Below are 24,776 nucleotides of genomic sequence, written 5' to 3'. Positions count from 1 at the left end.
TTTTGTAAGTTAAGCGTGTCCGGTCGTCGGGTTTCTAATCCAGAAACACCTATCCCTCAGTATGTTCGAATATGAATGTTTGTTTAATGTTGAGAAGACGGGGGGGGGGGGGGGGGGGCTTGTAACTGTAACATGTAAAATACATTTATGATTATCTTCATTAAACTGATACATGTAAGTACTTTGGGTTATAAATATTGCGTTATCTTCAGTCTCTTCTGCCAAATCCAACGCCTGACTCAAAATGTCGTCCGTCTTATATCCGTCTATATTGACAATTGCATACGAGGAGCATGGTGTATTTTTTTAATAGAATATGCAAAACGGCAACATTGACACTTGTAAAATGTACTCACTTGTCAAAGTTTGAATGAAGATCGTCCAAGTAAGGTTACTAGTGGGTTTTCATTAAAAAAAAAAATCTTATTAATCATGATTTGATATTGTCAATAAAAATACTATCCGTTCTTTTTCATTTAATATTCAATGTAAACAAATATAGGCTCTATGGTCGGGTTGTTGTCTCTTTGACACATTCCCCATTTCCATTCTCAATTTTAAATATAGGGTTTAGCATCGGGTGTAAGTTAGTTATACACTTCGGGATACGACACATCTATCCCTCAGTGTATAACTATTACAGAATGTATTTTCATAGTTGTTAAATGTCAATTTTTTTCATATATTTTTACATAAAGAATTAAAGCATTTCAATGAAATAATTTTACTTTTCCCCAAAACAATGACACCAGTAAACAGTTCCGTACCCTATTGAGAGCGGAGGAGTTTCTTGAATAAAGATTACTGCACACAATGTCTACATAATGCCAGCGGTTGCGTCCACTTTAATTTTATCAGTTTTCGGAATTATATTTGGTAGGAGGACTATTAACTTTGTACTTTAAAGTCGGTTAACCCACTTCTTTCTCCTAAAGCTGCCTGTAGTCAGTAACGATAATGACATTTGTTTGATGAGTGTCAGTGAATGATTGCTCTAGTATTTGTAAATTATTGTACTGTTGGTATCCTTGAACTCTAGTTTTCCTATTATTGTTATTTTTTTTCTCATTAACTTTCTGTACACAAATTAAGAAATCGCACCTGCAGCACGATTTACTCTTTATATTTACCCTCTGGGAAGATCACAAAACTAATCACTTTTTCTGAACTATTAAGTTATCAAATGTCCATCATTGCTTATCACTGTCTAGAAAAGTAAGACAAAATTGTTTCCAAAACGATCAGTATTTATTTAATTCATCTCCACTTTATAAAACATATGCCGGGATACATTATGAACCATCAACTCAAGGGGTAAACAGACCAATTATTAGTTTGAATGAGGACTCTATTTTGAGTAAGATTGTCGCTTTTGCATCAATGTCAATATGCATAATTGGTCTCGTGTTTGCATTTAGTACGGAAAGTCATGGGTTCGATCTCCTTACGTGTCAAACCAGAAAGTTGGTATACTCTGCTTTTCTCCCAAACAAGCGCATTGATGAGTAGGAGCAAATAGTGGTATGTCAGGAGTCAGAATAGTGTTTCCGGGTAGAGCGACATGTCTTCTTGTGAAATGTTACCTTGAGAGCTAGCCCAGTAAAACTCCGGCGTAGCGTGTAGGTCAGAAACTCATTTCACAAAAAATCCAAATACCACTCTTATCATCATCACCATCATCATCATGATCGTCATATATGCAAAACAGCTAGTTGTAATGACTCAACCGAAAATATTTCTAAATAAAAAAAAGGTTTAAACGTAAAACACACATTTAGATAATGCATTGAAGTTATTGGAGTGTATTACCTATACTCCATGACTAAATATAACTAAAACACAAATGTAAATTTGCCGACAGCCCGTACGCCGTATTTAATTTGCATCTCAAATAATGTCAGCAGAACGCATTTTACAAATATCAAACATATACAATGTATAATATATCAATGTGTCAATAGTGTATTCGCTTATATTTTCTGAACTTTTTACCCGTCATAGATAGTCAAGGCCGTCCAGGAAAAACCAATGAAATCATTATTTGTATATTTAATATGAATTGAAACCTCTATCCGAAGCCAATGTTCGAGCCTATCTCAGGATAAAAGTGTCGGACCACACCGTTAATTACCAAATGCGTATATAAAAAGAAAATCAAGTTTAATTGCAATTAACAATTATAAAAAGGAGCTTACTATGTTAAACGACGGCTAGAAAGTGAAGCGCTAGAAAAACATCAAAGTATATCGTAATACAAAATTCGACTTCTTGATTGGTCATTTTTTTATGCCTTATGAATATTTATGATAAACGTAACGATAATACAATATTTTCCCGCTTTACTATTCCACGGGGAAATACTAATAGTACCTAAGCGATTTTTAGTACTTTCACATGTCGCATTAAGTATGGAATTTTTGTAACTAATTAAACCATGACGAAGTTAATTTTTTTTTTATTTATTAACACCCTCACATAGCTTAAGGATGTTTGCTACTCTGTTTTAAAATAACAAGCTTTTTTAAAGGCTGTTATAAATTGATAGTATATAAATAATGGAACTAAAAAAATGAAGGGTCCGTGTCCCTGTTTTCGAGATTTAAACTATTGACAAATTGGCGGGAAATGATTCTCTCTAGATTGTTCATAGATTTAACATTGCCATTTTTTTTCTTTCAAAACCTATAAGAAAATAACAAGGATTTTATAAGATTTTCAAATATGGCTTTTTAAACTATATGTAATTAAATCATGAAAAGAAAAGTAGAGGTTAGCGGTCAAAATTTTTAATGGAACTATATGGATAAAACCATAGGATTCCGAATATCTGACAAAAAATCAAAAACAAGAGGAGCGAACGTCCTTAAGATATCTCGTTAGAGATTATTGAAATAAATTGAATCAAATAACAAGCAACCCATACAGTCTAATGTATCCTTGTTCATGAAATTTAAAAGTAAATTGCTTGTCTTTTATCATATATGCTTCATGTCGCGAGAAGTTTAATGGGAGTCAATTACAGTTTTAAACATTAAATTTATACATTTGCTTCATGTGAAGAAATTGTTAATTTTCGATAAAAAAATCCTCATAGTTTCGTTTTATTGTTAATTACGCATAGAAGATCTAATAATTTAGAAAAGAATATTCATTCAAAGGCAACTCAAACTACGGTAATAACTCTTCTGACAGAAAAGGAAAAACTAATTATTGTATTTAAATGATCTACTGATATATCATTGCTTTTGAACATTAGTCAATTTTTTAGAAAACTTATATCAGCAATTCTTTACTTGACCGACTAAAGGTAAACTACCATGACAACGCATCTAGTGCATTTAATGTAAAAAAACAGGAATATTACAAAAGGAATCTATTTGGAGAAATTTTGGCGATATGCTTTATATAAAGCGTATCATAAGAAGTTTGTAATATTTATATAAAAACATGGAAACATGAAGAATGTGAAACAATTCAATTGAGAAAAATAACGGCTTATCTATAACAACACAATTTACGAATACCAAATATGACAGACATGAACAAACGGCAACCACTTATCTACAGCCTCTTGACTTGGGACAGGCACATAAAGAATGTGGCGGGGTTAAACATGTTTGCCGGCGCCAATCCCCATAAACTGGGACAGTGGTATAACAGTACAACATAAGAACATATTTGAGAGTACTTGCAGTTACTGAGAGCTAGTTCAAAGCAAATAACAACTAATGAAAAATAATGTGCCTAAGACTAAAATATCATTCAATACACATACAACATCCAATGGATTTAGTGTAAAGACGTCATTAACAGTCAGAGAAAAACATGACCTTGTGCAATGCAAAAATATAGGTATCGACTATATATTCAAGAATTAAATGCTTCTTTTCGTAATTTTATTGGGTGCAAAAGTTCTGAGAGAAGCACATTTTGTAAGAAGCAAGCATTCAAATCTTAATGTACATTTATGCTACAATCATGAAAATACGATTTAGCATTCAATGGATTTAGTGTAAAAACGCCGCAAACAGTCAGAGAAAAACACGACCTTGTGAAATGCAAAACATATAAGAATCTACAGATTGTAGAACCGTGAAAGTGCATATGTGTATAACAATAATATTTAGTAAGGTTTTAAGTATACATGTGATACTAGTTAACGAGCAATCGGGAGCATGGAAGTTATCTTGATTACTACATTTCCCCCCAGTAATCTACTACTTATCTTTTTGGTTGTACTAGAAAGTAACCAGTACAAGCGCCGGTAGGATGGATGCTTGAAATATGAACAAACAAATTACTCCGACGATCTCACATTTATTGACACGACTCGATGGTTGGTTGTTGACGACGAGTTTCAGTTTAAGTGAATTGACCAATAATCAAAATAGTAAATTGATAAGGATTTAACGACCAACGCTAGTGTTTATTAAAGACATTTGATAGATTATACAATGGATATATTATATGCATTAAAAGATTTGTGGGATATACGTCAATGAGACGGCAACCAAACCATGATAAAAAAGATTAAAACATCTCTCTTTTACCTTTAAAAAAAAAACTCAGTATACTGCATGCGCAGTTTGTTTACATTGTTTGTGCTTCTACTCTTTTCCAAGTAAAAACTTTTTAGGATTGAGACTAAATTACTCTCTCTCTCAAATATACGAATGAAATTGTCACTTTGATATGTGTCTTGCATGCCAGTTTGCTTAATTCTCCTCACCAAGGAAATTAAGATCTATTTTACAAAACTTAATGCTAGAAATTCGAATAAAGGAGGATGCGAGTTAGCAAGTTTAAAACATTGTTTGATTTCCTTTGTTTTTTTAGGGGGAAAGGGGCGGGGCGGGGCCGGGGGCATTTTATCGTGAAGGTATATTTTGGTTTTTACATTCAAATGTTGTATGTTTAAAAAATTAAGAAGATGTGGTATGACTGCTAATGAGACGACTATCTTCCAGACACCAAATGACGAAGATTTAGCAACTATATCCCATATAGTATAACAGTTTAGATTTATTTGTATGTTTGTTTAATTTTTTTAGTCAGTTGTGTTGTATGTCTGTGATGTATATTTACACAGTTTTGGCTGCTGGATCCCAATTATTGTCCCAAAAACCGATAATGTCTGTTTGGGTTGCTCACCCAATTTTGTCAATATAACGGAAATGTACTAAACTGTCATAAAAGTGGGATGTTTATCTAGTTATAAACCAGATTTAACCCACCATTTTCCTCGGAAATGCCTGTCCCAAGTCAGGAACATGACAGTTGTTTTCACTCATTCCGTTGGTTGATAACGTTTGATTTTGTCAGTTTTCAGGGACTTCCCTTTTTTGAATTTGCCTTGGAGTTCGATATTTTGGTTATACTTTTTAGTAAGCTATAAAAGCCCCATGATATGACCAAATGCAAAACAAACGTGAAAACCAACACCCTGAGTTATGTATAAAACCATAAACGATAAAACACATATGATACACAGCAACCAGCGACAGTTGCTTGTTTATTTCGTACACTTGAAAACATCTCAAAAATCCATTTTGTTATTATTAAAACATAAATAAATAGTTTACATTAAATAAAATATGAAATTACTTCTTGTGTATTTTATGACTTTTAAATAACATATTCTTACTGTTGTGTAGATGCTGTTACGCAAATACATTTGTAGAAAAGGTAAAATCCATATTCCTCCCTTTAAAATATGTTAAAATTTAAACACAAGTGAGTATGAAAACATTCTGACAATTCAATGCAGATGTTTAAATTGTTTAAGACACAAAATTATCTCTCCTATTTCGGAATAAGTCGAAATTCGGCCGCAAATGTTGCTTCCGAAACTTTGAAACATAATCTTTCGTCAAAATGAGAGGGCTTTTTTCATCACGAAGAGAGCTACATATGTAGAAAAAAATAGAAATAATCAAAATGTGGGCTAAAAATAAAATAAGTTTATTCGTCCAAAACATTTACAACGAGAAATGTTATACTTTTTTCTATACCTTATACTTATCTTTATACCGATGTAAGTTTATTTTTGAATAATTTATTTCCATTTATTCTTTACACGTTCGTCATAGACATCTGATATAGAAAAGTACATTTGCCTTTGTTTGTATAGAATACAAACATATTTATTGAAGGAAAGTTAAATAATTAGATCAAGTATAGACATAATATACAATCAATTTCACTTCATCAACCTACAGACATACATAAGACAGTAGGATCATAAACAAGTATTTTTTTAACAAATATTAAAAATTGAAGTTGCAATCTGATTTATTCAATAGAAAATCTGGTCTGTAAAAAAGAGCTCAAACTAATTTTGGACGATAGCTTCCATAATAACAGCTGATGGGATAGATTTTACAGTATTTGATAGTTCGTGAGAAAAATGTTGTTAAATGTTCAAAAATGGTTGGGCAAACTTCTGTATTGGATTTCGTTATGTCATCTGAATCACCCATTTAGATGCCGACTTTAAAAACGTAGAAGAAATAAGGAAATCATAGAATGACCGAAACTTGACATGATAACAAAAAAAATATCACAGAAAGTATCACATCTATAAGTTGAAGAGTTCTCCCTTTCTTGTGTAGCTGGATGAAATACCATAACATATTGATTGAACGGTCAAGAAGGGATATAATGTATCAATTTAAGACACAAAATCGCTAAGCGCACATGAAAACTCCGAAAGTGGAGGAGCGGGGCTTTTTTGCTGCTTTTCCTCTCAAAGTCAAAGTAATGGTTTCAATATAGAACCAAACTGTCCCATGCTTAAAGTTTTATTACCAGTTTGAGCGGAATACTTTGCAAATGTCAATCATTCTACGACTGTGCATTGAAGAACAAAGCTGAGGGTAATATAAACAAATTATAAATTATATTTGGTAGAGTTATCCATTACAGTATAAGTCATTTTGATATATAATTTTATATTCAGAGAGCTTTTCATATCATACTCTGATAAAAAGCCTATAAACAAAACAAAAAATAGTAAGACCGAGTTTGACGCCGATCTCTTTTCGATTATTGACGTACGTTCCTCAAATCTGAGTCTGAACTGACGTTACAGTCTCAAATCGAAGTCCAACCATTTTTATCTTCTAGATAATGGACTTCCAACTTTAACGTCATTAGAAAAATAAGAAGATGTGGTATGATTGCCAATGAGAAAACTCTCCACCACAGACCAAATGACGTAGAAGGTTAGCAAATATAAGTCATCGTACGGTGTCTTACAAATGTACAAGAACGAAACTTCCGATCGTAGTCTCCTCTTACCAACGCCCAATATAGGTTGGTTCCCTCCATAATATTCAGTATGCCTTCGGAATATACACACATTAAATGTCACTTAATCTTGTCAAATACCGGACGGGACCAATATGACTTAAAAATTATTTCCTGTTCCGTATCGCCACCGAAATCAGAGTTTTGGTGTTGTAACTGTGTTTTGATATTATCTTACCGGTGTTATAGATTTGGGCTCTTTTCTTGTACTGATTTGAATTATACGTTCTTTAATTTACATTTTGTTTAACACTGATCATGATTATGAGGGGGGAAATTTGAGATCATCTTAAAACAGTTTAATTCCGCCACATGTGCATGTGCCTTTCCCAGTCACCGGTTATCTTTTGTTTAATTAAATTAGGTATGTCACATGGGTGTTTTGGTGTTGAAAATAGAACATTGGAAGCCTCTGTTAAATTTATGCAAAATATTTTTCAGACTTTTGGCGATTTAGAGCTTAACTGATGGTATAGATATATTCGACAAGTACTTGAATAAACTATTTTAGAATTTATAGGTTACAAAAGGCAAGTTCCAGGAATCTTCGTAATGATATCACTGTTTTTAATATTTCTGTCTTTGAGGATGAATATTACTGAAATGAATTCATCTGATAGGGTGTAAAAGTCAAATGATCCGTGAAATTTAACAAAAAAGATGAATATGTTTTATACACTTGAATAGCTTCGTTTAACTATAAAACACGTATATAAAACTTTTTTTTAAATCATTAATTCTATCAAAATCTTTAAAATTTGCTGCTTTTGAGAATTATTGTCTTCTCTTATTCTATCTAATTCACAAACAGCTTTATGGGAACGCATGGTCAATATAAAAAAAAACAACAAATAAACATCGCTCTGTCATCTCACTTATTATACACGTGCTCCATGATTATGTGTAGGTTGTTTATCGAGGTGCCGATCGGGAAAAAAAATCGACTACAAAACCGAAAGTTCATCAGCAACCATTGTTTATGATCAACAATCACAGAATAAAAAATGTTTTAGTCGATTATACGATTGATTCGTAACAAATGTAACAAACGTGCACTGAGGACTAAGCTAAGTATACATACATACAATGGTTCAATAATTTTCTTAACATTTATAATCAATTGAAACAAAATCATAAGACTTTAAACAAACTGTAACGTAAGGTAACTCTATCGTAGTCAAGATTCAATACCCAATTTCATACATTAAACGAAAATAATGTGTGTATATTTAACCCGGTCGAAATATTATTATACTATACAGTTGATACTTTCTGTTTCCCTGCTAAGCATTCAACTTTTAAATGTAGAGCAAGTACTATCCGACTAAGAGTCAGAATATGGCCGAGATTAATGGCATGTCCTTATGTGGACTATCATACTGTGGGCTATTACGACAAAGAAATGACCCGGCATGTCTGTCTAGTACAAAGCAGACTAATTGATTATGACAATTATACATAATACATTGTGCTATAAAACACCACAACTCCTTACGATAAGCATCTTTCTGTTATTCAAAGATTACACAATTTTCTGTTATAACATAATTCGCTCTAGCTAACATGCGTCATATCACCATTTTGCTCAAAGGTGTTACGTTCCAATATCTCATTCACCAATTACCATGTCGAAATAAGATAACTTCATATAAAAACTCTTTAATTAATTCACTTCCTATTTTGTTTTTTAAATCGAAGTCATCATATGAAATAATTGCTTTCAAATGTTCTTTTAATGATCAGAAGATCTGCAATTCCAAATGTAACCTTAGTACAACACGGGTTTTGCATTAAAGATATTGTTTTTAAAGTTTTTTTTAAAACACTTCAATGTTCTGCTATGCAATAAACTATTTATTTATATCAGTTTAAACTTACTGGGACTACAAAATAAGCATAAAGTTTGATAAACTACCTTTGAAATTCTCATTTCCGACAATTATCAAACAGGGACTAACTCAAATAGACATTTAGTATCTTATTTTGATGGTCTTTGTGATTTTGTAAAAACATAAATATTGTCAAAGTCAAAAGCACAAGGATGTACCTAACACAGTACTATAGTAGAAGAGCGGACACATTGTTTTCTAAAATAAACATATTGATTAGATTTCCTTATACTTTTATACAAATAAAACAATAAAGAATTTATAAAATGTAACTTATTATGTTTATAAAATAGTTTGGAAACAACTACAGGGTTCCTTCTGTATTAGTTGTGGTTCAAATTTGTTACCAAGTTTGTCGCCAAATCAGTACTGAGGGTTTAAAACAAGCATTCTATATAATACCTGGTGTCTATAAACAACACATTAAACAACATGTTTCTGCTTGTCTGTAGTGAACTATTCTGTTTCAGGGTATAGCTTTTTTCTCTTATACATGGAAGTTGGGTGAAGTGTTATGCAAACTTGTCAACTATTTACAGAATGTGTCGGTATTGTGTTCTGTTATGAACCTGACTGGTCTAAGTTTAGAAAGGTGTGTATTTGTTTTCCTCATTTTTATTTAAAATTTAATCTCAAATGGATTTGATTAAAAGAAAAACTTGAAAAATTCACAAACTTAATAAATGGCCAATTAGACCATGTCACTTAACTATCTGCTACTTTATACATTATATACTCTGAAAAGATATACATAAATTGTTCCCCATCCATCAATCGTCCAAGTATGTTGAATTCGCCATAAGATCAATCTATCTTTGTATGAAAAAGAAAACGAGAACACTGGTTTTTTTTTTGCTATAAATATGTTTTCTATATTACAGATATTATGCCATAATCCACCCTTTGAAAGCAAAATACAGATGTACTCTAACGTTAGCTAAGAAGACGGTATTGTGTATTTGGCTATCTAGTTTTATATTGGCAGCTCCAACGATTGTTGGTCAGGTAATTGAAAATTGAAGTCTTTGTTGAGCAAACCTAGGTGTGACTATTAATTCACAAATGCACTTCAAGAAAAATGAAAAATAAACAAAAACAAACAAAAACAAAAATAAAATAAAACTCCAAAAATCCTAATATGCTATTATTTTTTAAAGTCAGAACAAAGAGAGTTGTAAAATAAACTTAAAAATGAACCAAATAAAAAACGTATAAACTATCCTTCTTGGGATACCACTGTTATTTGCAGTAGTGCTTGTTTCTTTTTTTCTATATACTTCAGTGGTATATTCGATGAAATGAATAAATGGAGATGCGGGATACACGTCAACGACTCTGAACCCATTAAAATCAGATTTTATATTATAAAAGAGAGGCGAAAGTTCCAAAAAGGACTTTCAAACTCTTAAGTCGAAAATATACTGACAACGCCATGGCAAGTAAAAGACCAAAACACAACATAAAAAACTGGGGGTGATCTCAGGTGCTCCGGAAGGGTAATCAGACCCTACTCTACATGTGGCATCCGTCGTGTTGCTCATTTAAGTACAAACCCGGGGATAAGTCTAATTCGGTAGGTCATATTCGGGGAAAAAAGGATGGGATTGTGGTTACGACAATTGGAACATTTTCGTCGTCATCTGTAAAACAGATAATTCGTGAAGGTCAACCAACTAAGGTCGACCAACTCGTAATGGCGTCCTCAAAATTAACGAAGGGGTTATTCAACTTTACTACTTGGAACCCTTAGTTTAATATCTTCCTTGTGAGCAGCAACCCTCTATAAAGGAAATTATGATAGGAAATGCAAGACCTGGAAATCGTATCAACTGGGAGATATATACTGGTCTCCATATGCAGGCGCTATGTTTTACTATAAAACACGTGTACATAGATTTCCTTTTAAAAGAAAATCGTTTATTTTATGATATTCAAATTTTTATACAAGTATTGTCTCTCTGTACTCTAATTCGTTGACAGCTTGACGATATGTAGTGACACAATTGGGAACCTGAAATCATTTCTTTTGTCGTAAAGTTTTGTTTTCAACCGACCTTCATTGTCAATTTCTAGATGTAAGTATGAGGCAGACTTAACTGTATCTATTGTATCCTTTGTCTCAAGTTCAATGGGATAGATGCGTTCAACATAGTCACCAAACTTTGAATTATTTAGTGAGAGAACATAATCTATATAGCGGAAAGTGAAGTTAAAGGATAATGCTTATTTCTTTTCATTATTCATAAGAAGCTCCTGTATGAAGTCAGCCTCATATGAATAAAGAAACAGGTCGACAAGAAGAGGAGCTCAGTTGGTTCCCATGGGAATGTTGATTGTTTGTTCTCCAAACGTAACAAATATGTTGTCAATCAAGAATCTTAATAATGTCACTTTCCATAGAATTTTTTGTTTGAATCAGAGTGTTTTTTTACAAAGTACGATTTATCCCTCCCTAAGACAAGATACTTGTATCTGCGTTGGCCATTCTTTTTTATGAAACAAAACAGGACCAACTCTTTCAATTTATCTTTTAGTTTGGAATGGGGATATGCTATATCCATTATCCATAACACTGTAAACTGTTTCATTTCATTCTATCTTTATATTTTAGATCCATACGAATGTATACAACATATTTGGTATTTCTATATTCCAGATCCATACGACTGTAGTTAAGATATACAACATATTTGGTATTTCTATATTCCAGATCCACAAGACTGTAATTGGTGTTCGCCGTACTGCACATTGGTGTATAATAGAATGGGAGCATGATAATATCAGTAGACTCTATGGTGTATACATGTATCTAATAGTCTTAGTTATACCTGTTATGTTAATGACTTTTGCCTATGGAAGCATATCTTTTAAACTTTGGAGATTACGATATTGTAAATCAACTACTGATAATACAAACAAGTGAGTATATAACAAAGAGGGAGGTTATGGTAATGTCGAATTATCCAATGACATTATTAAGACGTGAACCTTAAATGAAGAGATCTTGAGGAGCAGAGCGTTTTAGCTTATAACACTTACATTTTTTAACGACTGGTTGGTCACAGTATTGTTTTATAAAAAGTGAGTTTTGTATGATTCCCAATGAGAAAACTATCTACCAGAGACCAAAATAGGGTAAAATATAAGCAACTAAAGGTCACCATAGGCCTTCAACAATGAGATAACCCCATACCATATAGTAAACTATAGAAAACACCGAAATGACAAAATGTAAAACAATTAATTCAAACGAAAAAAAACAACCCAAATCAAACGACCTGATTTATGTACAAAACAATAAACGAAAAACAAATATGATAGACAGTGACCACTGAATTACAGGCTCCTGATTTGGGACAAGCTCATACAGAATATGTCTGTGTTAAACATGTTAGCCAGCGCTAAAACCTTCCCTAACCTGGGACAGCATAAAAACGAACCATAAAATTCATTTGTCTCCTAACATCGACACAAAGCACACAAAAACCTAACAAAAAAGACTTAAAGTCACAGTAGATCACCGATATTAAAATCTCATAAATCGATTAAGAAGAAACATATCTAAGTAACAAACTACAAATGAGGAAATCGAGTGAACTCCAAAGGGAGGGAGACCAGGTTCGTCGACGGGATAAACGTTTCCTGCTATTCATGCATCAGGCCCATGCAAAATCACACTGAGTTGAGACACCGACACATCGTATCGGTCTACCAATTCGTGATGATGACCGAACAAATTATGTAGACACGTCGAATTCAGTCGATTTTCCTCCTAACTTGGAACATTTTTTTTTGTGTAAAGAGCACACCCCTGTAAATAAGTCCATATAGTATGAACATGCAAAAGCGTTAACAGAGATATGTAACTGCAATGCGAATGCTGAGAAATGGGAAGTTGACAATTGGAAAAATGAAATCATAACGTTTGTTATAGATTCTTGTTTGAAGTCGTCCATGTATGCCGATATCAAGATATGAAGCAGATCTTCTACTTTCGATAGTATCCTTAATCTCAAGTTCACTATATGGGATGTAAGCTCTCATCAAAATGTGGACTTTTAAAAGACACAAAGTACCGAGCTAACAGTACTCGCAGTTACTGAAAGCTAGTCCAAAGCCAATTACAACTAATAAATAAATCATGTTTCACGGACTTAAATCAATCAGTTCGCATCCAATGGATTTAGTGTATAAACGTCATAAACATTCTGAAAAAAAACATGACCTTGTGCAATGCAAAAATATAAGTATCGGCAACATCTAGACCGTAAATGTTCATAACTGTAAAGGAATACTATGTTAGTTGTGTTTAATTTATTAATAACAAAACCAATGCAAACACCGTCATAACGAGTTAGCTAATCCGATGTATATCTACTTTATCATAATTATGATGATAAATTAAGAGTTCGTCTACAAAAAATACTAATATACTTTTGTAAACGTACTTGAAATCAGTATGTCATTTTTCTAAACAATAGAACTATACAGTTTTAAGAATATAAGAATTAACTTTTTAATTCCGACGTTTCCTACTTTTATCATATGCTTTATGTTTTATAGGGTTGCTAACGGAGGACTAAGGGTATCATTTACAGCATATAAAAGTAGGGATGCGATATGTTTACGATGTCCAAAACCTATAATGAGTGACGAAAATGCTACAAGAAAACAGGTAACATTGTCTGCACAAGATTACAGAAACAATAAGTTCGTAATTGTTTAAGAAAAGTAAGTGGATATTAAACGGACAATAAAAATACCACAAAGGAACAGACAAACCATGGCAAAAATAAACTGTCCACAAAACAAAACAAAAACGCCAAGAAAACCTTACGCTGAATGGGATTGATCTTAGATACCCTAAAATATTAAGTTTCGTAAAGTCATACACTAACTTATTTCCCTCAAGAAAATTACAGACAACCTGTTTTTACGTCAGAAAAGAACTGTTGTGACGTGTTTAATGCGATATATTTTTATGCATTTAAACAATTTTCCAAGCGACTTAATTACGCTTACTTTGACAAAGACCACATGACACGTGTTGGTCAGTTGGTCAGTTGTTGCTATAATGAAATTTATAAAAGAGGCACTTCAAATTTGTTGGTTAACTGATTCAACATTGAATTTTTGTCAGTTCAAAAACGTCATCAGACTTTTAAACTGTATATAATTTGAATTCACTTAATAAATTTGTACTCTTGTATCACACAAAACAATTTTGTGGTGCGAAGAGACAACATCTCGCTTAAGTTGATATATTTGTTGATTGATGACTATACTAATCAAGTTAAGCTTGAAAAGTAAAAAGACCGCTTTATATTACTAATCTTGAGAATAATAATGATGCAGAAAACAACACTTAATCACCCTAATAGCAGATTTGATCGGCATCAATGTTGGTCTTATTTTGCAATGACATTCATCCCATATAAACTTCCTTATTAGTCGAAAGATTTCAGATAAAAAAAACTCTCCGAAACTCATTAAAATATATGAACCCTTACGTTCTGTTTGATTGTCATTATATAAATCGCCGGAAAGAAAAGAAAAAACCTTAATGAACTTAGTTGCAATTAGTAGAAAACAGATCGATATTGATACCCTTATGTACAATGTAGGATATATTAAGCTTACAATTTCATTTCCGGCTTCTTCCTGCTTGCGGCAAGTAATCAGGATTTTTATGTTTTAGTTATGAAAACTGACATATATTCGTTTGGTAAATTAAAGTTAACATCTTATTATAAATTCCACACAATAACGTTTTCCTTTCTTTTAATTACAGTTTTTTGGTAAAATGAATCTGATTTTGTATCCAAAACGAAAAATGTTTTGGGAAAACTTATGATATCATTCTCTGTAAACTGCCATAAACCGTGGAGTAGCGAATGATAAAAAGTTATAAAGATCGACTGTTATATTTTTATGTTGCTGCCGAAAATTTTAATTCTAAGCTATAATAGTAAATCTGTGTATCATTATTTAACTAGCATGTCCAAGAAATCTGAACTAATGGCATCACAATATGAAATGAATATAACAAGAAGAATAATAAATTCTGCAATTTAGTAAATCAAAGTCAAATGATCCTCCAAATGTAACAAAATAAAGATAAAATGCTCTGAATACTTGAATGGATAAATGAGAGACCTAAGATACCAAAGGCTCATTCAAACTCTTAAGTCGAAAAAAAAGAAAAAGACAAAAATACAAATAACTGTACACAAAAAACAACATAAAAAAAACTAAGCAACACGAACCCCAACAAAAACCGGGGGTGATCTCAGGTGCTCCGGAAGGGTAAGCAAATCCTGCTCTACATGTGGCACGCGTAGTGTTGTTCATGCAAGTACAAACCCGATGAAAGGTCTAATTCGGTAGGTCACATTCGGTGAAAAGAGGATGGGATTGTGGTACGACAATTGGAACATTTTCGTCGTCATCTGTTAAACAGATATTCCGTAAAGGTCAACCAACTCGTGATGGCGTCCATAAAATTTACGAAGGAATGATTCAACTTCACTACCTGAAACTCTTCGTTTAATATCTTCCTTGTGAGCAGCAACCCTCAATATAGGAAATCACGATAGGAAATGTAAGACCTGGAAATCGTATCAACTGGGAGATATATACTCCATATGCAGGCGCTAAGTTTTACTATAAAACACGTGTACACAGATTTCCTTTTAAAAGAAAATCGTTTATTTTATGATATCCAAATCTTTATACAGGCATTGTCTCTCCGTACCCTAATTCTTTGACAGCTTGACCATATGAAGTGACGTAACCACAAATCCTCTCGTTAGAAATAATGCAACCACACAGCGCAAGTTCGATAAAAAAAGCCTTGATGGAAGAAAAATTAAAGCAAACGTGAAAGGAAGATATTATTAACTGATGCTGACAGACAAAATTAATACACCAAATCATTTAACAACTGGTTAAGACAAGTTTAATTTACAAATTGGAATGCATGGAAAATTAAAAAAAAAACACATAAACATTGCTCTATCATCAAGGATCACAATCGGTAAACATGGACAACTACTAGTAAATCCGAAAGTTTATAAGCAGCCAAAGTTTTCTATCAACAATCACCGAATTAAATATTTTTTGCGATTAGAAGTAGTATTGATTCGCAACAAATGTTTAAAAAAAACCGAAGGACTCAGTTTAGTATATATGTATGCATTGGTTCAATAATTTCCCTATCATTATTATCACAGAAAGTCGTTTCCTATGACTATTCTATTTTAAGTATTGTTGAGTTGTTGAGTTGTTGTGTCGTTTATCTTTATTTAATTACAAATAATGCAAAGCGATCAACGTTTCTTTTTCTAATGCGTTTCTTCTTTTTTTTTAGGTGATGAAGATGTTAATTGCTGTAGTAGTATTGTTTATATTGTGTTGGGGTCCAATAATGACGAACAATTTACTCGTATCATTCAAAATTATCGACAATTTGAACGTGGGGGAACTTAAACGTCCACGTCAAGCTATGTACGTAATGTCATATTTCAATAGTTGTATAAATCCATTTCTATATGCCTTTATGTCCAAAAACTTCAGAAATGCTTTTAAACAGACATTTTTATTAATTTGTCGTTCAAAACCAGTAGCACGGACAAGAAATGGATCCTTTATCCGATATTCATTCCAGTCTAGATCGACATCATTTATATCTGGTAAGTTGGATTGCAGGGAGAATGCCACAATATCTCGGGACAATACAACATTATCTAGTCTGTCAGTTAATAGAGCTTATCAATCAAATCCTGCATCGTGAACATCAGAACAAACAATCACTTGTTATATTTGTCATGGCCTGCCTGTCAATTCATTTGTAAGACCGACCATCCGTTTCAAAATAAAGATGACCAGTGTATAATAGTCTACGGCCGAACTACTACAGACTATAAAGGAAAGGATAAATACTGCCATGACATACATTAAGCGACAGGATTATTAACGTACTTACTTAACTTTTATCGAAAGTAGTCTGTGACACTGTAAAGTCCTAGCGAAATTCTTCCTTATATTTGTTTCATACTAAACTGAATACAGATTTTCTGTTGAACAATGTATAATGTTGCAGCTATTATTACATTGATGAGATACAGAACACGGTATGGTTGAAATGAAAATAATAATGTAAACTGAAACACTAAAGTGTAATGAGTGCGGTAAAAGTGGTCAAGGCAAAATTTATTGGTTGTAATAAATCAATGTATGAAAGGATTTAAACATAGCCGATAAGATCTTATTCAAGCTTCTCCTATCATTATACATATCGAAGCAAAAAATACGAATTCCGTTATACATCATGTCTACATTATTACTCAAGCTGTAGTTGTGTTTTGTTTTGCTATGGATTCTATAATGATTCGCGGGATTGGTTGTGGTTTAAACAGCAATGACAAAGAAGATTCGAAAAAAAACGATAGCAAGCATGGTCAATACACGCTTGATTTCATAAAGACATGAAAAGGCATTTGCATTGGAATACCTTGATTATTATACATCAGCATAACAGTCTGCAAAAAACACTTTTTTTCTATTTATAATTTCCTTAAATAACGAAGCCTTTTGAGGTGAGATTGGTAAGATTAAAATATTATGTATCCAGGCACTGTTATCAGGAATTTATAAGATATGCTGACTCAAAATTAATTTTTCATACCTTAAATACATTAAAAAAAACTCCCAACAACTTTTCTGCATGCATCTGATGCACTTTTCGAAAAAATAATGTCTGTTCAGTGATGCTCTTTGTCAATGTATTTAAAAAAAAGCAAACCTTATACAAAAGTTGACGAGCTGGTTTAAACAAAAACAATAAACCACATAACCAACACTGGACAAGGAATCAGAGCTTTGCACGAGGGAGATGTATTCCTTAATTTCAAATGATTTTTACGATTTATAACATCAAATAAAGATATATTTTACCATGTAATGCGAAAGGAAATACTAGATATTGTGATTGTTAGATATTCTTTTAAAATAAAATGCTTGATTCAACTGGTTTAATGCCGCCAATCAAATTAATACGACAGCTGTCCAAATCCCTCACTCATTTTCAGTATGATACTAACTATAGACAAACCCGTAAAAGAATATTATGAACGGGAAAATCCGGAAAAAAAGTCAGCAAATGGTATAAAATGAGACCATGGCTAATCCTTGTGGTGATGCTCGTAACTTACTCAGATAAAAACACTTCCAAATAAGGGACACATTATCGTCTAATAGAAATGTTCAAGCCTTGCAATCTTCATTCCTTTAAAGACAGTTGAATAAAAAAACATTTTAATACTGTCCTTTGCGACTAATTATAAGAACTTAAACCACACATTCACTAGCAATTTGGTGCTGTATTGTGAAAAGTGTATGTATATTATTTAAAAATCTTTTTTTTTGTTCAAAATAATTCAAAATATGTGTTATCTTTAAATGCGTTGTTTTATGATAGAAAATAATTCAAAATAATATGTTAAAAACAAATATATCAATAAACATTGTCTCAATATGTGTGATTTGTTCTTTTTCTCCATGTATAATTTTAGCCAATGTAATCACGAGTGCATCAAGCAACGGGAAAACTTTTTTGAAAGGATTGGTTCACATATGTACAACATTATCGATCTCATCATGGTGATCATAAATTAAAAGAACGACTCCTCAAAAGTTTTACTTTTGTGTAAGCCGAAAGGCTTTACGTATTTCAAACTTTGGTCTAGCACATATATAGGTAAGCTTTAACCCATATTTATGAAAAATAGACCGACAACATAATAGTCAAAAAGAAAAATTATTATATTTAAGTTAAACGAAATCAACAAAATACACACAGGGAATCTAAAATTGAGCAACTTGAATACTATATGAAGACTGGGGCTAACTCATTTTTTCCTGACGGATAAACGGTTCCTGCTCCTTTAATAGAAAATTTGGTGAAAAGTTGCGTTCTCTGATGTCATCATCGAGGAAAAGGAGACAGATTGTGGATACGAGAAGTGGAACATGTCCGTCATCATATGTAACACAGATATTCCATAATGGGAACTTTATCATGATGGCGTCCATTTAAATATTTATGGGAAGACTTTAACTTTACCACGAAGAACCCTTGGTTGAATAGATTGTAAGCAACAACCGCCTATTGTGGTAAGAAACGCAAGCTCTTGCATATCGTATCAGCTTGTCTGGGATATATATATATACGGTCGGACAATTAACAATGTAAAATCAACAAATTTGCGATAGCAAATTTTTGTCAACTCTCTAAGCATGAATTGAACAAATGTCACACGTTACATCATTGCATAACCACCTGCACTGTGTCACGCAATAACTGGAAACTACTCCTATACAATATTTTTTTCAATGGTAAGGAGAAATTAGAAATAACAACTTTAGTTTACTAATTTTGTCCCCTTCCTCAGCATGAATTGAACAAATGTCACACATTACATCATTGTATAACCGCATGCACTGTGTCACGCAATAACTGGAAACGACTCCTATACAATATTTTTTAACTGTACGGAGAAAGTAGATAACTTAAGACAAATTTAGTTACATATACTTTTAAGATGCCATTACTAGTTGAATAATCCGTTATGACTACAGCATTATATCTGATGTACTTTTAGTCTGCCCACAACCAACTTCAAATTGGCCTTTTCAGTGTAATTGTAATATTTAATTCTAAGATACTATAAAAGAGACTAAGTGAACACTATACTTTAAGTATTTGAGTAAGAACAAAACGTGACATTTTGAAATAAAAGTTGAAAGGATTATACATTTCGATAGTGACCACTGTCATGATCACAATCATTAAAATAACAAACAGTTCAAGATACTTTTAAAACTGCTCACTGTTTTTATACTAAATATATCATCTGCTTTTGCAATTGCTAATTTCCATAGGTTGATTCAATAAAGTTTACTAAAAAATACACATAAAACAAGAAGAAGAGAAAAAATACACAGAAAACAAGAAGAAGAGAAAAAATGCACAGAAAACAAGAAGAAAAAGAAAAAAAAAAGGGAATTTACATGACGTTATAAACCTACGTCATTGACGTTGCCTTGGAATGTCTATATTTAAGTACACGGACGCTGTTCTAAATCTAATTAACCTCTCGTGATTTTTGCCGCGGTGAATATAATGTTTTATCAAAGAGGATTTCCTATGCTTTTAGCCAATGAGAAAACAGAAAATTTATAGTCATTTAATAAGTATGATTGTCTCTCATTTGATTATCCGTGGAACGCTCGGTTTGGAATGTAGAAGAATTAATATTGTTTGTCTTTTTCTTTTTTAGCCATGGCGTTGTCAGTTTATTTTCGACTTATGAGTTTGAATGAACCTTTGGTATCTTTCGCTTCTCTCTTTATCATTTTGTGATGCACAGAGATGTGATTCAAGACCAAGCTCCAATAAAAGAACTGAATAGTCTTTTTGTCAAATTACCCTGACAAATTACAAGATTGTAGCCAAACTCCTACGTTAAGAATTTACAAAAATTTGACTGGTCCCAGTTATTAAATAAGACCAATAGCAGATTTGATCGCCATAAATGTTGGACTTATTTTGTGATGACATTCATCCCATATGAACTTCCTTATAAGTCTAGCTATTTCAGAAAAAAAATCTCATTAAAACTTATGAACCCTTAAGTTCTACTTGGTTGTCATTATATATATCACCGGAAAGAAAGTGTCAAACAACTTTAATGAGCTTAGTTGCAATTAGTCGGAAACAGGTCGATATTGATACCCTCATTATAATACCGTGAAAAGTATTCAGTATTTTTGATGTTTTAGTTAGGAAAACTGACATATATTCGTTTGGTAAATTCAAGTTTACATCTTATTATAAATTCCAAACAATAACGCTTTCCTTTCTTTAAATTACATTTGTTCGTGAATTGAATCTGATTTTGAATCCAAAAAGAAAATTCTATCAGAAAACTTGTTATATGATTCTCAAATATACATTGTCGGTCGGGCGATATAGAAAAGATAACGGCCCAAGTGAGGCTGGAAATTTATTATACATATAAGGTAAAAACCATGACTGCAATCTGCCAAATGATATCAAAACGACTGTTATTTTCTTAAGTTGGTGTAGATTGTTTAAATGTAAAGCTATGGTTAATCCGGTAGTATTTTTTAACTAGTCAGCGAAATTGGCACTAAAGGCATCACAACAAGGAGTGAATATAACAGAAAAAGAAGTCTGCATTTTAGTCAATTAAAGTCGTATGATCCCTTAAATTTAAATAAAAACATATCTTAAATACTTAAATGGCTTATTGTTACCAAAAAAACACGATACAAGTCATCAATTTCCTTTTAAAAGAAAATCGTTTATTTTATCAAAATTTTCATAACTGAACAGCAATTAAATTATTGTCTTCCCATATCTATTTTTTTCCTTATTTTTACGCAATCACAGATGACTGTAGTTATGGTCCGTATGCTTATTTTAAACCCAGCTTTCTGAATCGAGAGGAAATGATGATGGGAGAACGTCCTAGCAACTTTTTCATCCAAGATGTACTTTATAAACTTCTTATATCATTTCCTTTTCCGAATGAATTTAGGGGTTTACTTCGGCATGACATTATCCTGTTTATATGAACACATTTAAAATTGTTTCGGCTCCTAAACCCTAAAACATAATTTGACATAAATTTCTCGAATGTATATAAAAAATGAAAACAACACGTTATGAACATGCGTCCGAAGCGCTTTTCTGTATTTACCTTCATCAGGAACGCTCAAAGCCGAATATTTGAAAGTCAAGGATGAATAAAAGCGAAACAGTTGAAGAGCTATATAACTAAAAAAAGACATAAATAATTATCCAAATCAATCTAAGGCCAACTTTGCCTGAGGGAATTGAAACCTTAGTTTCTTTTTAATTTCAAAATTTATAAACTGGCAATTTTAGAAAGTTTGTTATAAATCATGTCAGTACCGACGTACTGACTACTGAGCTGATGATACCCTCGGGGACTGATAGTCCACCAGCAGAGGTATAGACTCAGTGCTGCAAAAAATGAAAACAACACGTTATATAGTTCATGCGTCCGAATCGCTTTTCTGGATTTACCTTCATCAGGAACGCTAAAGGCCGAATATAACCATTGTGCCCCTGCTATTTTGTTCGTTATTTTTCAAATTTGTTTTTAATGGTTCTCTCTTAGTAAAAATTGAACTTTCCCATTACTTTATTGGGGAACAATAATCTAAATTCTAAAATACTTTTGGGCATCTCTAATTTTGTTTTTGTGATACATGGGAACTTCCAAAGCAAATCAATGACTGTGTAATTACTGTAGCTCTAGGGGTGGATAAAATTTTGCTCCCAGTTTTGTTATTGTTTTTTACCTTTATGTTTTCGTTGTTTTCTTTTGAATTTTTCTAATTGTTATATTGCTGCAAAATATGATACACATCTCCAAAACACTATTCTACTAGTGGAAAATCGTGAAGTTGTTATGACCATCAACATACAAGTCCAGTACAGTTTTTCATAGCTGTTTCTGCACTAAAACATGATATCTTCATAAGTATTAGAATTCATCTCCAGTAAAATGAGTATCATAGCTGACTCTTAATTACTTTGTGAGTTGTGATTAAAGATCAACTCTTGATGCTCCAATAAAAGAACTTAATCGTCTTTTTGTCAATTAACTCTCTCTTAATTAACCTGGCAAATGTACAGGACCGCAGACGAACTCCTAAGTAAATTATTTACAAAAATGTTGGCAGGTACCACTTATTAAAAATTTACTTAAATACTTAGTATTAAATATATTGCTAAAACCAATTTAGTTTGATCTAGTCATATTGCATACCTTTCGCTCAAGTTCATCTCATCTATACACGTTGCAAAATATATCGCACGCACGAATATATATCAACATATAATGTTATTTATGGAACCTAAAAGTATAGTCTTTCAGCCATTTTGTTATTTTGAAGACTAGTGGAAAACAAAAAGGTTGAAAAAAATAATGAATTTAACTAACTAACAATAGGCAGTCATGTGTACTAAAAAGTGACAATAATCAACTTATATACTTCCAAGATGAAAAGTTCAGTAGCACAATTCATTTTGTTCGGAAAACGACAAAATGTTTCAGTGTTACAATAAACATCACGATATTCAATATAAACCGAGTGTAACTTTACCGTTCACACGAATGGCCGATGCTACCAGCCATTTCATTCCATCGGTCAAGCGTCGAATCAGATGTCGTGGTACTTGTCTTTGCCATTCATGATGCAAAAATTAGTTAATTCAGCGAGATTATGATCTGGCGTTACTTTCTTAAATACACGACGACCAATTATGTTCCACTTCATAAAACATCTTACGAGAAAAAACACTCGTTAGACATGAGCATTTCAGTATAACTTACGATAATTTTTTGTCGAAAGATTTTTAGTGAAAATAGCACCTGGTATTAGTAGTCGATCTTAGCGCCGGGACGTTGATGTCTGGCGTTGTCATCTATAAATGTTGGTCAGATCTGCAGAGTATGGTTGTCGAAAAGAGAAACTATGGTAGTGTGCAAGATTTCTCTCTGGTAACTTTTCCCGTTAAGGTTTCATTCTAACGTGATGAGATAAAGCTTGCAGTCATATGACACGCACCCCAATACCATTACCGAACTTCCAACGAAAAGAACTGTCTCCAGTATGCAGTATAAGGTTGTCGTCATACACAAACTCTAACATCTGTAACCTGCAACGGTTTTTTTTTATTCATGACCCCAAGTTCAAGCGGCGACGGGATAGGCACCGCCTTGTGTCTGTTTGTTAGTTACGATCTCTTTTACCCAGCTTATTTCAGAAGGGTTCAGCTCAACAATGCATGGCGCAGCAACCACTGAGTTGCCAAAAAAGATATGCTTGAGAACGGGTTTCGTTTTTCTATTCTTCCTCAAGCGGCACCTTCTCGCGCAGATGTTTTGTTGGGGTCTTCCAGTCCTTTGTTTGTCTTTAACAACATTTGTGATATTCGGCTTTGAGCGTTCTTGATGAAGGTAGATCCTAAAAAGCGCTTTGGACGCATGAAATTTATAACGTGTTGTTTTCATTTTTTCTGAGATGATGCTTTCGTACAAGACGACTGATACTTGTGTGTTCATATCGGACAATCTGTCAATGACACACCAGCATCTCTTATCCTAAGTATTTGCCATCTTTCCTAATTTGATAATTGCGGTAGACCAAGTGGATTTATGGCTTATATTTCGTTATTCGAATTGTAAATCTGTATAAGTTATAGCAAATTGCAAATGTGTTTACAATAGTAAGTTTTATCTTAGTTGCAAGTAATGATTTTTACGATAGACAAAAATCGATGTGACACAGGTATGAGATTTACAAAAATAAACATTATCCATATGACATGACGGGGAACTTTTAGTAGTCATTTTAACACGGTTGATCTATACTTTTTATTCCATGTGTAGTCGTAATATATATATCGGGTAAAACTCATTATTATAAACACAATATTCGTGATTTAACAAAATTTTTCTA

The 24,776-nt window shown here is 32.6% G+C and overlaps 1 protein-coding gene across 1 annotated transcript in view; it reads left to right on the top strand.

Moving 5' to 3' along the window:
• The window catches only part of LOC127738759 (cholecystokinin receptor-like), a 72,785-nt gene extending 54,933 nt beyond the window's left edge, over positions 1-17,852 (top strand). The window contains exons 3-8 of the mRNA XM_052250118.1: positions 9,668-9,789; positions 10,079-10,202; positions 11,908-12,116; positions 13,761-13,872; positions 16,567-16,888; positions 17,830-17,852. Of these exons, the coding sequence (XP_052106078.1) occupies positions 9,668-9,789; positions 10,079-10,202; positions 11,908-12,116; positions 13,761-13,872; positions 16,567-16,888; positions 17,830-17,852 (912 nt within the window). The remainder of the gene's footprint in view (positions 1-9,667; positions 9,790-10,078; positions 10,203-11,907; positions 12,117-13,760; positions 13,873-16,566; positions 16,889-17,829) is intronic.
• Positions 17,853-24,776: the final 6,924 nt, after the last annotated feature.

The sequence above is a fragment of the Mytilus californianus genome, unplaced genomic scaffold (assembly GCF_021869535.1).
Source record: "Mytilus californianus isolate M0D057914Y unplaced genomic scaffold, xbMytCali1.0.p SCAF_1, whole genome shotgun sequence".
NCBI lineage: Eukaryota > Metazoa > Mollusca > Bivalvia > Mytilida > Mytilidae > Mytilus > Mytilus californianus.
The sequence above is the reverse complement of the archived record's forward strand: the minus strand, read 5'-3'. Positions and strand labels throughout refer to the sequence as shown.